Source organism: Vulpes vulpes, chromosome 15, assembly GCF_048418805.1.
Source record: "Vulpes vulpes isolate BD-2025 chromosome 15, VulVul3, whole genome shotgun sequence".
NCBI classification, from domain to species: Eukaryota; Metazoa; Chordata; class Mammalia; order Carnivora; family Canidae; genus Vulpes; species Vulpes vulpes.
Genome location: NC_132794.1, coordinates 111255675 through 111269283, shown reverse-complemented (window position 1 = coordinate 111269283; position 13609 = coordinate 111255675). Strand labels below are relative to the sequence as shown.

At 57.2% G+C, this 13609-nt stretch overlaps 1 protein-coding gene across 4 annotated transcripts in view; it reads right to left on the bottom strand.

Annotated features, from left to right (window-relative positions):
• The window catches only part of LHPP (phospholysine phosphohistidine inorganic pyrophosphate phosphatase), a 129830-nt gene that overhangs the window by 66619 nt on the left and 49602 nt on the right, over nucleotides 1-13609 (bottom strand). For all 4 annotated transcript variants that reach the window (XR_011997613.1, XR_011997612.1, XM_072740336.1 and 1 more), the window contains exon 6: nucleotides 11878-11969. Coding sequence is in view for 2 of the 4 variants with exons in the window: in XM_072740336.1 (XP_072596437.1) it covers nucleotides 11878-11969 (92 nt within the window). In the remaining 2 variants the exon portion in view is untranslated. The remainder of the gene's footprint in view (nucleotides 1-11877; nucleotides 11970-13609) is intronic.

Genomic DNA, 13609 nt, shown 5'->3' with positions numbered 1-13609 from the left:
CACTGCTACGTATACAGCTGGACCAAAGAGCTCTTCCCAGCCCTGTGTCAGCCTGAGCCGGAAACCATGAGAGATCTCAGTCAGGAACCAGGAACCGGGGAAGGAGGGAGGGTTACAGGCAGGCTCACCTGCACCCCTCAGAGCATCCTGCAAGAGCAACAGTGTCATCTGTAGGATACAGACAGAGCACACAGAGAGAGGCCAAGTAGCCCATGCAGGGTCACGTCCCAGAGACTTCATCCCCTGCCCTGGGGCTGCAGAGTAGGCTCCTCCCCGGACCCCGTGCACCTGAGCCAGGGCTGGTCAGGCTGAGAGGCACCCACCCAGGGCCTGGTGCCCACGCTGCTGCTGCTTCCGACAAGCCAGTGCTGCCCCCTCCCTGCCAGCAGCTCTCCTAACAATCCCATGATCAGAGAAAACGCTACAGTGCTCTGGTGAGAAGACCCAGGCCGACCCAGCGCCTGCCTCCAGGTACTGAGCTCCCCAGCACAGGGGTCGGTTGCGGGGGACACAGCGACACAAGCTCCCCAGCAGTGGCCATCCGGCTAGCCCCATGCAAGGCGTCTGCTCCTGAAACACAGGTGACCCTGCCGTGGGGCCTCCTCCTGCGGCCCACCCACCTCTCAGTCATGCTTTGGGGGCTTTCAGAGATCCTTGCCGCACAGAGGGCTCTGCTCTAGCCCGCCCACCATCTCCAGGCTCCCACCCCAGCTCCCTTGGGTTCTCAGCCCCGATCCCCTAACTCTGTCATTCAGAGCCTGCAGTGTGTCCGGCCCCGTGCCCACTTTGGGTAGGACATGAAGCAGGGCAAACACAGTCCCTGCTGGCCAGGTGATCCCCTGTGCTGCCACCCTCACCCTATCTGCCTTATCTCCCTGCATTCTGCATCTCACAGAGTCCCCTTCCAGCCCCACAAGCCCCCTGGACACACATTCCATGCCCGGCACTAGACTGGGGACTCTTCGTCCTACACGCTGCTGAGCACACACAAGAGATGCTTGCAAAGCTGAGCCGCCTTTCCAAATTACTCTGGGTGGCAGGAACGGACAGCTGTGGTGACAGTGGGGTACAGCTCCTTGCATGGGGGTGAGGGAGGCTGGAAGCAGCCACCTGCTTCTCCCCGCACAGTTGGCTGGGAAACAGCCAACCGCACCCTCTTTAAAGAAAAGCCAGCTTTTCCAATCAAGCCTCTTCCCTCCTGGGTGAGGCTGGCCCTGTGGAGGCCGTGCCACGCTCCGCCGGCTGCCACAAGGCTAGGAGCAGCTGAGACCAGCTCGGCTGGACCAGTGCTTCCTCCTCCCGGCCCCATCCAAGTACCTAAACTTGTGGCACTGCCAGCCATCCCCCCACCCGAAGGGAAGGCTGAGAGCCGGTCTGCGAGGATGTTTTGGAAATCGGAGGACATGGTCTCTAGGGGCAAATTTTCAAAGTGGTGCCGTGACTATCCTGGTTCATGAGCCCCGTGATTCTACCCAGAAGTGGGGGCCCGGGGGAGCCCGCCCTCAGGAGTGCCCCGGGCATCGGGAGGGTCAGGCAGGCAGCCTCGGGCCCTGCTGTGCTGTGCATACGTGGCATCTCCCTGACTCATCTCCTGCAGCTGGGTGTGTATCGAGCTCCTCCTGGACCAAAGGTGCTCAGATGTAAAGGAAACCGCTCCCCATCCCCATCTCAGATGAGACCTGAGGCTCAGAGCTCTTCCTGCTGGAAGTGGCAGCGCCAGGATGAGCTGGGGTTCCTCTGTCCTGGGAGCACGTGCTCTACCACAGTAGTGGAGCCCAGGGGACTGCCCGGAAGCCAGCCACAGATGGTCCCTTCTCCCATACGGACACAGACACGACAGGGCTCGGCGTTCATCCAGGCACAGGGACAACGGTGACAGACATGGGGGCAACTGCCCTGCCACGGTCTCACTGGCTGGGGAGACCCGAGGTTGAGTCAGCTTCTTCCCCAGAAAACAGCACTCACTCTGCCCACCGTGCGGCTGGAAGGGAGCCACAAACGTGACAGTGGCCAGGAACTCGAAGGGCCTCTCCCAGCGGGGAAGGCCGTCACCGCTCAGCTTAACCAGCTCATGCAAGGCATCGTGGGGAAAGCAAACTTGGCAAAGACTCATTGCTTCGCTCAAGAATCAGGGTGGGAGAGAGCAGGCAGGTAGGCAGATGAGGCAGCAGAAGTCTGGGGTCTTCCCTGCTTCCTCGTGGGAGGGTAGCCCATGGCCCCCCGGGCTTGGGAAGGGGTCCAGGGCCCCATGTAAGAAGGCTCTGGGGTAGTGAGTGGGATGGCAGCTTGGCCACAGAGAAGCGGGCACCCAGCAGCCTGGCAGGGGAGGAAAGGGCACCCAGGAGCCTGGCTGGGGAGGAGCGGGCACCCAGGAGCCCAGTCAGGGAGGAGCAGGCACCCAGGAGCCCAGCTGGGGAGGAGCAGGCACCCAGGAGCCTGGTAGGGGAGAAGCGGGCACCCAGGAGCCTGGCAAGGGAGGAGCAGGCACCCAGGAGCCCAGCCGCGGAGAAGCGGGCACCCAGGAGCCTGGCAAGGGAGGAGCAGGCACCCAGGAGCCCAGCCGCGGAGAAGCGGGCACCCAGGAGCCTGGCAGGGGAGGAGCAGGCACCCAGGAGCCCAGCTGGGGAGGAGCAGGCACCCAGGAGCCCAGCCAGGGAGGAGTGGGCACCCAGCAGCCTGGCAGGGGAGGAGCGGGCAACCAGGAGCCCAGCAAGGCCAGTTTGGTATATTCAAGGGGACTGAGCAAATCTGTAAATGGAGAGAGAATAATGTAAACCAGGTCTCTCCCTGTAGGAGGAGGGCGCACATTTGCAAAGGCAGCAGGCTGGGAAGAAGCCGGCGGCGTTGGACGGAATCAGAGGTGCTGGTGTGAACGCACGGGGCTTGAGAGATACGGAAACAGGCTCCTGTGGATGGACGTGTGAACTGCAAGTGTCCACCTAGGCATACGTGTCCTACCTCTGTCCACGGAGAGGGCCAGAGAGCAGAGACACCCAGAGGCCAGGTAGGAACGTCTGGTGCACTGGGGTTCGATTCTAAGTACCGCTTGCCACTAAAGGAACCGGGGCTCCGTGAGAAATGGTGAGATAAAGGTAGAACATTATGAATGTGAAACTTCTTTTTGCACCAGAAAAGTAAGGGAGGGCTTAGAGAACGGTGGGGATGCGTCAATGGGGGGGGATGTGACCCAGAGTTGGCTGGAAAGGGCTGCCATGAGCCACATCGGGGACCACTTGAGCCTCAAAACAAATTATGATAGTAACAGATTATACCTGTTATAACTGAATCAAAGAGAATTCTATTAGTCCACACTGGTATAAGTAAATAAGCGGGGAGAAGAAAACATTCTTCTTTACTAGAATGCCAACCACAAACGTAAGTAAGAATGAAAGCTGGGATGTCTTGGCAACCATCATAGAAATAATGGATTCAAGAAGCAGCAAGAGACGTTAGAGCCAACGAATAGAAGTGGGGTGAGGAGTGGGATTCTATAGTCTCCAAGCATCTCCCCACAAACGGCCATAGATCCCAAAGGGAGGAAAGCCTCTAAGCCTGCATGACTTTACGGCAGTCACCATCTCCATCAATCGACATTACCACCCACGCCTCCCGTTAGGACGCCCCTGAGAAGCACACAGAGAAGCACCACTTCTGGGAGATTCCGGCCCAAAGTGCATAACCCAGGACACATCATGAGGAAGCATCGGGTAATGTGGATGTCCTGTGATCCTCAAAAGTGTCAACGTCCCGGGAGCTGAGGCGAGGCCTGCAAAGTGCCCTGGCCCGATGAAGCAGTCTAGGGACAGGGCCCCAGGGCCGCCTGCCCCCCTCCCCGGACTGGATGCTCCTCTCTACAAAGTAGGACATCGGGGACCAATGGGTGAATCCTGACCAGATGGGCACATGGAATTTTTTTCTATTCTGGAAATCTCAAAAAGGATTTGGAAATAAGAAGGCTGTGGGAAGTCAAGGGAGTGGCAGATAATTCCGGAGGTGAGATGTGTGGGGGGAGCAGCAGAAAGGGCCCTGGTGTGGGGTCCATCACAGGCTTGTGATGGCCACGGGTTACCCCTGCCCTTGAGACGGTCCCTCTGCTACCCCTGGTTGCCCACATGAAGGGCCCTTCCATGTGGGAGGATTCTGGGAATTCCTTCGTTGGGAAAGCTGAGGAAGGGGTGGTGGGACAGGCGGCAGGCACCGCGTGAAGGCCGGCGTGGAGGTGGGGCAGGGCGGAAGCGGCTGGAAGGGCTGCCTCTGGTGGTCACCCAGGTGGTCACCCAGCCTCTGCTGGGCTGCAGGTTAGGCCAGGAGGCCCCCACGCTCAGAGCACTTGGCGGTTTCAGGCTCCTCGCCCCTGAGAAGGTGCCAGGTGGAAAAAGATAAAAGGGCTGGCGAGCTGATGCGAGGCTGCTCCACCTGATTTTTTTTTTTTTTTAGATTTCATTTATTCATTCATGAAAGACACACACACACAGAGGCGGAGACACAGCAGAGGGAGAAGCAGGCTCCATGCAGGGAGCCCGATGTGGGACTCGATCCCGGGACCCCAGGGTCACACGCTGAGCTGAAGGCAGACGCTCAACAGCTGAGCCACCCGGGCGTCCCTGCTCCACTTGCTTTAAATCCTGGGGCCCCCGCTGGCAGCAAAACCCTGAGACCCAGCACCTCCATGTCTTCGAGGCCTTGGTGAGGGTGCCTGCGAGGGCAGCGGAGGAGGGCGAGGGCCCAGAGGGAGGGCAGGCTCCCCAGGCCTGCTGCCCCAGCCCCAGCCCAGACACAGCTGCCTCCAGGAAGAGGGGGCGTGCGGGTGAGTGTGGCCAGCCTGTGGGCTGGGCGGGAGTGTGTGGGGTGTGCCAGCAGGCCCACATGTGCAGTCTGAGGGGGCCTGGGTGTGGGGGTGTGTGTGTGTGGCCTGGGTCTGCGTGCATGAGCGTGTGGGAGCTGGGCGTGAGTCTGTTGTGAGTGTGGCCCTGGGCGTGAGTGTGGGGCAGGCGTGTCACGCGGGAGTGGGTGTGCATCCGGCCCCTCCCGGCCCGGCAGCACGGCGCCCTCTAGCGGCCCCAGCCGCAGGCTGTGCGCGGAGGCAGGGAAATGAAAGCTGAGCCTCCCAGACCAGGGGGGAGGCCGAAGGCGGGGGCCCAGGGACCGGCAGGCGGTGAGAACAGGGGGGAAGAGCATGGGGGTGAAGGGGGGGAGAACACGGAGGCGGCCAGGGGGCACCTCCCCTGGGGTCCCGCTCAGGGAGCAGTGGGTCTTTCTGGTGACACCCACCCTCCTAGATGACACAGGGCCCTGGCCTCATAGGGCCGGCCTGGCCCTGCAGCCAGAAGAGCCCCGAGACGGCCTTCTGATGCCCCCTCTCCAGCTAGGGCTGCCTCAGGGCCCTCTGCCGGCGACACACCTGGCCCCCCACCCCATTCTGGGGTCCACAGTCTGCAATGTGTGTGTGTGTGTGTGCGCGCACGTGCACATGCGCGTGTGTCAGCGGGTGTGAAGGGTGAAAAGAGGCCACACCCTGCTGGGCCCCTGGGAGACAATGCCATGGGGAGGTCGCAGACAGCTGCACATGTGTGGTGGCCCAGAGAAGGCACTGGTTTCACTACCATGGGGCCCAGAGCCCCTCACCCTCATCCCCTCTGGATGAAACACCCCAAAAGGTACAGAACGTACCTTGGCCGTGTCACGTAGGAAGGGAAGGCGAGGGGCACTGGGGGTGCTGTCGCCGGGCCAGCCAGGCTGGGGGCTGGGAGGCTTCCAGTACCAAGAGGACTATTTTCGGTGGTGATTTAGCCTTGTGAGTGAGGAGGGGTCCTCTCTGGGCACCGGGGGGTCAGGGTAGAGCTGCACGCAGGCTTGGGGGTGTTGGGGGGGTGCACGCAGGTTGGGGGGGTCCTTGGGTCGGTTTCTGTTTCTGAACTAATAAAGCTGTGCTTTCATTTTATTTTATATATTTACTTTTCTTTTTGAGACAAAGGGAGAGGTAGCATGAGCAGGAGGGGCTGGGGGAGAGGGAGAGAATCCTAAGCAGGCTGCATGCTCAGTGTGGAGCCCAACTCGGGGCTCGACCTCACGACCCTAGACCACGACCTGAGCCAAAACCAAGAGTCAGACGCTTAACGGACTGAGCCACGCAGGCGCCCTGAACTTGTACTTTTCGGTGGTTTTCTTTTTTGGAATGTCCCAAATTCACAAACCTATGGGTGGGGGCACAGGCGTATTTTAAAATAATTACTCTTAATCGGAGTCTTATTGCAAAATGTTTAGAAGACACTTAACGAAATCATCTGCAACATCTGCAAACATCTGCCAGTCTACTCGGATGTCTACACGGCTGCATCTATCTCTACCCGTGGTGGTTTTCACGGCTCTCGCTCAGCCCATGACCTAGAGGAGGAGGCCACAGACCGGGTGGAATCGAGGCCAGGACGGTACCAGCGCCCCTGCCCTGCCTGCGCCTCAGCTTCCACCTCTGCAAGTGGGAAGTGGTGGCGCTGATTCTCCATGTCTGTCAGCGGGAAACAGGACTAGCCTCCCGGGGTCCTCCTGGGGTCCTCCCCGGGTCCACCCAGGGGCCAGAGGCACAGCAAAGTTCTAGCACAGGTGCCATCAACATCAGCGGACTCAGGATGCATTTGAGGCTTCATTTCGCCCCAGCCTCTGGCTGCTGCCCCTTCTTCAGCCTCCCCAGAAGGAGGCCTGCCAGCCTCTGCGGGCCATCTCTAGGTGATGAGCATGCCCTCCTCTCCAGGCAGCCCATTCTATGTTCAGCTGGCTCAGGGGGGCCCGGGGGCCGTTTCCTCTGAGGCTAAATGAGGTTCTTTCTAGCACTTTCTAGAGCCAGCAGTGGTGTGAGCTGAAGGCCACCGTGGAGGTCTCTATCTACCCCTTGGAAAGGGCAGCATGGGGACATCCTCCACATGTAAAGAGAGGGGAGCCCTGGGGCAGGCTCCCTAGTGGGCATACATCAGAGAGAAGCCCACAGTGCTAGCCGGCCAGGGAGACCTCAGAGGCTGTGCGGACCAGTGCTGACGAACCACAGCGCGCTCCTTGCTGCGTTGCTCACGAAACTACGAATCTAATGGCCACTTTACCAAAAAGGCCAGACGAGGGACCTGCTTCAGGTAGAGCTAGATCCTGATGCTCCAACGACATCATTGGAATCTCTCTCCCCATCTCTAGACTCTGCTTTCTTGACTGTCCACTGCACCCTCGATCAGGGTTCCCCCATCCCTGGGGTGCCAGAGATGGCCACTGGAACTTCTTGGCTTATACTTCACTGGCCATTTTCCCAGGGGTTCTGGAAAATCCTGGGCTAACCCACCAGCCTGACGCAGATCACTATCCCATCACTGTGGCCAGGAGCTCTGCACGCTCCAGACTGGCCCAGCCTGAGTCCCATGCCCAGGCCTGCGCCTGCCGGGAGCCTGGGGATGGACGAGGGTGACCCCAAAGGAACACCAAGATCACAGTCCATGCAAGCCGAATCTCGAGGTGCCCACCACCCCACCCTGTCCATGTACTGCAGTCCTTCAGAAGACCCCAACCACGGTACCTCTAAGAGGAATGCCAGGCCCCTTGGCGGCACCATCACCCTCACCAGGGCATGCATGGGCAAAATGAGGGGTCCAGACCCCGGGGACACCTGACCCACCCACAGGTGAGGCTCAGGGGAGGCAGCTGGGCCCAGTGTCACAGCAACTGCCCCCCACCACACCCACGTGCCAGGCGGTCAGCTCGACTGCCCCAGGGACCACTGCTAGGCCGGGGCCACTGGGGCAGGACTGGCCAAGTTCCAATCTGCTGGGCATTCCGGCTGAGTCCAGTGCTGAGGGACTGCTTCTCCCAGAAGCTTTCCAGGAGGGGAGCCAGGGAATGTGAAGAGCCAGGGAGGAAGGCAGGGAGAGCCGCCCGGGGTCCGATGGGGTCGCGCTACAGGGCAGCAGAACTCCAGTGTGCGACAACGTCACGAAGCTGGGGGTGGGGGTGGGGCTGCCCCCAGCGGACCCCAACCTGAAGACACCACCAGAGCTGGGGGAGCACACTGAGATCTTGTGGGCACAGCCTGGGTCCTGCCTGAGACACAGGGAACCTCGGCCCAAAGAAAACCAGAAATTGTGTGATCATCAGAGACAAGAGCTGTGTCTTCAGGGATGGGGGTCCCGGGGCCACAAGCCACCTTCTTTTCCTCATTTTTCTGGGGAAGATGCAAACACCAGACACCTAATGAGTGGATCAAAAGTGTACCTGCCCTGGGGTGTTAGGAGACAGCACACTCTCTCGGGACAGTGCACCCTCGCCCCCCAGGCCGGCTCATGCCCACAACACTGGCCACATCCCAGAGCCGTGACACCTGGGGGAGGGCAGAGGCTGTCTCCGGGTCTCAGAGGGGCTCCCAGGCGGGGATTCTCTCAGCCTTTGGGGGGCAACTGGCTCAGCCCGAGTGGCCAAGGTTTGGGTTGGGTTAGAGGCCATTCTAACAGCACGAGCTGTCAGGCCACAGTTCCTGCCACGCTTAGAGCGGTGTCCCCCCAGGCCTCACGGCCTCATTCTGCAGCCACCTCCCAGCCTCACCTGGGACCCCCTTCTGGGCACTGCAGAGCCCACCCAAGGTGTTTACAGTTTGGGAACCTTTCCCCTCTTGCCCTGGATGTGAAGCAGGCTTGGTCAGGGACCATAAAGGGCAACTACTGTCCCCTGACCACCAGCCAAAGCACAGGTAAACGGAGCAGGTGTGGAGGACGCCACGATGGACATGCCTGCCCCTGCCTCTCCCACGCCTTCTTACCTGAGGTGCCTGGGGGCCCCTCCCCAACCTCCTGGGGGGCCCAGCATCCAGACAGACTGGACTGCTGGGTGGTGACACTGCCCCCGAGACCCCCTAAGTCCATAAACTAAGAAGAACACAGGCCTCTCATTCAAAACAGCCCATGGGGAAGAGGCTGGACGCGAGTGGGGCCCTGTCCATCACGAGGGCAGTGTACACCCGCACAAGCAAAGCGGAAGTCCGGCATGACCCAGTAAACGTGACCATTTGCACGCCCCATGACCCAGCAATTCCATCTCAAGCAAATCTACCATACGTGGACTCACGCCCACGTGCCCGGGAAACATGGATCGGACATTCCTGGCAGCACTTCAAAGAATGGCCAAACCGGGACCCACCCGAGTGTGTCCCCGCCAGGGGAGGGGAAGAGAGAGGTGTGTTCACACCACGGAGGACGCAGGGCCACCAGGACGAACCGGCTACGCTCGGTGAAACACGCAGTAACTCCAGGTAGATGAAGGTCAGCCCAGGAAGACCGACTGCATTCTGGAAGGAAGCAGACCCACATGGGAGAACCGCAGACAATGGCATGCAGCGGTCCCCTTGCAGGGTGCCATGGGGCCTCGGGGGCTCTCCGGCCTGCGGGCCCGCGGAGCACAGGGTTGCTCTGGCATCCTCTGGGGTGTGTGTGTGGCGAGTGCCATCTGCAGGGCAAAGGGGGGAGGTGCAGGGCCCCCGCTGCCCAACAGAAGTGCCCTGAGCCCCGATGTGAGCCAGGGAGGCAGGCAAGAACCTTCTAGCAGCTACGGTGACAAAAATAAAAATAAGCAAGTGAAATTAACCTAAGATAGCACCTTTGAGCATGTAAATGGCACACAACGTTATAAACGAGCTTTTCCACATTCCTCCTCTCCCACGCAGCCTCTGCCATCTGTATCTTGGACTTCCAGCACATCGTGACCCAGCCCAGTGCTCAGCAGCCCCCCGCAGCTTGTGACTCATCGGCGCAGCAGAGTGGCCCCCGCAGAGACACCTCGCACGTGCTTTCACGCGCACAGAACCCAGCGTCCCCTTCCACCTGTGGCCTCCTCCTCAGATGGCTCCTTTGCTGCCTTACCTGTAATAGAGCTCCTCTCACTCTGCCCTGCATGCTAACGAAGGCAGATTTACGTCCTTTGGGCAAACAAATAAAAAGATATGAAGTTGTAACACCTTCGAGAAAAGACACACTGCGTCCCATCCTCTGCCTGCTAGGCCAGGCGGCTGTCCCCGGAGGTGAGATGCTGTCACTGACAGCATCACCGTCACCTCACCGTTGCTGAGGGCCTGCCGGATGTCCGGCACTAAACAGTTCTTAATGTACAACATCTCCTTAGGTATTTAAGAATTATGAAGAGTGGTCATGGAAAACACTCAAAACACCGTTCAAGAAAACAGCAGACTGTGCAATAATATAATGCCATTTTTATAAAAAAAAAATAAAGATATATATGTATCTTATACATTAAATCTACACACGGTGAGCAGGCTAGAAGGATCTGGCCAACTGTTGATGAAGTTTACATCCCTGGAAGACAGTCACGGGGGACTCCGAAAAGCACCAACCCTGGGGCTGCAAAGTAGGACATGGGCAACACCACGCAACAGAGCATCAAGCAGAGGGTGCCCAGTCCTGCTGCTCAACAACAGGCCTGGGTGCTGTACCTTTGAGGGAGCGATGGAATTAGGGACTTTGGGGCCCCAGCCAGCTCTCTTGAAATGTTTCTGAGGTTTGTGAGTGGAGTCTCCCTCACTTCCTCAGGCCAGACATAGCCCAGGGGACCCAGAACACCCTCCTTTGAAGGTCGGTATTTCAGGTGTGCTAGGGGGTTGAAGAGAGCCTCTAGTGCCTTGGGAGCATCCAGGACGTGGCTAGAAGGGACTTTCTGGCCGCAGACTCCATGTGGATCAAACCTTCCCCACTCACCTTGTGTCCACCCCAAATCCCAGGTCTCTTGGGTCTCACACACAACAGAGGGGCCTCACAGTGAGTAAGACCTTCTAATCCATTTCCCTGACCCACGTTGTTTGTTTTCTAAAGATTTTTACATTTATTTTGGAGAAAGAGAGTGAAGGCAAGTGGGGGGCGGGGCCAAGGGAGAGAATCTCAAGCAGACTCTCCATGAGCACGGAGCCAGACACAGGACTTGATCTCATAACCCATGAGATCACGACCTGAGTTGAAACCAAAAGTCGGACACCAAACCAACTGAGCCACCCAGGCACCCCATTTCTCGGAAGACGTTAAGCAGACACTCAGGACAGATACACCCCCCCTTCCCCTCGACCCCCGCCACCAATCCAAGTACCTCTGGGTAACCATGTTTTAGCCAAACTCTCTAGCAACCACAAAATTGTATTTTCTCCGAAGCGCCATTATCAAAATTGTCCAGGACAGGTGAGACATTGCTCTGATGTCTAAGACACCCTCAATGGCCCAACAAGCCAAACCTCAATCCCACAGGGCACCTCCACATGCCCACAAGCAACTACCTAATCCCTGAGAGATGCCTGTTGGCGATCTGCTGAAAACCAGGCTTACCCAGGAAAAGAACACAAGTTCCTCTGGAGATGGAGGTTTGGTTCTAAGGGGTCCCTGACCAAGGACCTGGCATCTCTAAGTTCTGTCTCCCACAAACAGAAGACAGAGCATGAGAGGGAGGGTGACCAGGAGGGGCTGAGTGCCCAGAAGCTGGAAGCTCCATGTGCAGGGAAGGCTCTGACCACCTTGCCCAATGGAGCACGGCCCAAATTCAGCCTGAACAGCTGCAGCCTGGGACGGCTGGAGCCCTTGGTCTCTTGTCTCCACCCTATACCCTGTTCAAATCCCAGTTGTGAATCCTGGACCCTGTATCAAAAGCTGCTTTACCTGTCCACTCTCTGCTATGAAAAGGTCAGCTAGGCCCGTCCTTAGGGGACAGTTACACAGAGGTCAGCAGATGTCCACACACTGTTCTTTTTGGAAAAAATAACCCCCTTTATTTTGGGGAAGAAAACCAAACCAAACCATGGACACCCCAGGAATCCACGGAGGAAGGGAGGCAGATGAACTGGACCACGTGTGGGGCACTCACCTGAACTTTCCTGTCCGCACCTGCAGGGCTCTCATTCCACAGCGCTGGGCACCACCAACGTCACCCACGATATCGTCCCCAATCATGACGGCCTGCCGGGCAGGGACATGAGCTCAGAAGTGGTATCAGGACAGTTCATTCCTGTGTTCCTTCATTATTTTTTGACACAATCAACTGCTTGATTTAATGTTTAAAACCACTGTCATACAAATTAAACATGGCAATATTGTCATCATATTGATGAAAAGTCAACCCACCTTGAATATATCTCCTGCTGCTAAACTCCCCACCCTACCAGCCTCCTGCTCTGCCCATGAGCCGAGTGGCTCTAACAGTGCATGTGTGGGCAATCTGAAATCAATCAGCAAGTGGCAAAGTGCTACAGAGTCCCAAGGCTGTGTGGGGAGGTGACCCCATCTTGCCTCTACTGGAACACAGGCTCAATTTGACCTGCAGCTAAATACTCTGTAACTAGGTGCCAACCACCAGCTCTGTGAAAACTAAATTTTTGGCAAATCTTTGCAGCTCACAGTTTAGGAGGTTTTGCTTTCAATAATGAAGGTACTACCTATAAAAACCAAAATACCGTGGAAACAAAAACACACACACAGAGGAAATGCTTGCAGCCTGGCTGTCATTTCAAAAAGCATCCTGTGGGATCTACTCTCCCACCTAAAACAAACAGAAAGCCAGACAAACTATATGAAGCAAGTTTTCAAGTTATTGGACAACATGCCATGAAGGACAATGATTTCTGGGACACAGGAAACATATGAGGTGAGCCCTGCAGTGCCCTCAGTTTCCAGACTAGGGTTGCAGGGAGGGAGGACCCCATGGAGCCTGGCAGACTCCTGGAAGTGAGGGACAGAGCCAGGAACTGGGAGACAGAGGCAGTTAAGTTCTCAAGATGAGTCTCAGAGAAGAAGGGGAGGCCCAGAGAGAGAGGAAGGACGCAGATCTGGAGAGGGTCCCTCTGAACAAGGCAGCGTTCTGTTGACTGCTGATCAGCGTGTGTGAGTGAGGAAACCACCAGGGGAAGAATCACACTGAAAAATGAAAGAAAACACTGCCTGGACCTCACACGGGGTTGGCAATAGTGCCTGTTCCCACCAGCCAGACTGGAAAATCTCATAATTCACAGGGCACTGGGTAGTGTTCTCAGAAGCATCTTGCCTCGGTAGAGGGAAGTAATTAGCCTTAGACCCAACCCTGCTCTGGTGCTGCCTCCCAAATCTTAAAAGCTAGATCTGAAAGGATCAAACAGTTTCCAAGTTGCTTAACTACATCCCAGAACAAAGTGCAAGAAATATTTATAGGCACACAAAAATATCCATCACCCCAAAAAAGCAAAATCCACAACGTCTGGCAACTAATTTAAAAAAGTGATCAGACATGCAAAGAAGACAAATATCACACATAATGGACAGGAAAATCAGTCAACCGATCCAGAACACACATGGATGTGGGAATCTGCAAACAAGGATATTAAATTAGTTACTGCAAGGGCAGCCTGGGTGGCTCAGTGGTTTAGCGCCACCTTCAGCCCAGGGCCTGATCCTGGGGACCCGGGATCGAGTCCCATGTCGGGCTTCCTGCATGGAGCCTGCTTCTCCCTCTGCCTGTGTCTCTGCCTCTCTCTCTCTCTGTCTCTCATGAATAAATAAATAAAATCTTAAAAAAAAAAAAAAAAAAGAGGCCAGAGATGTTGGCTACATTCTTAAAAAAAAAAAAA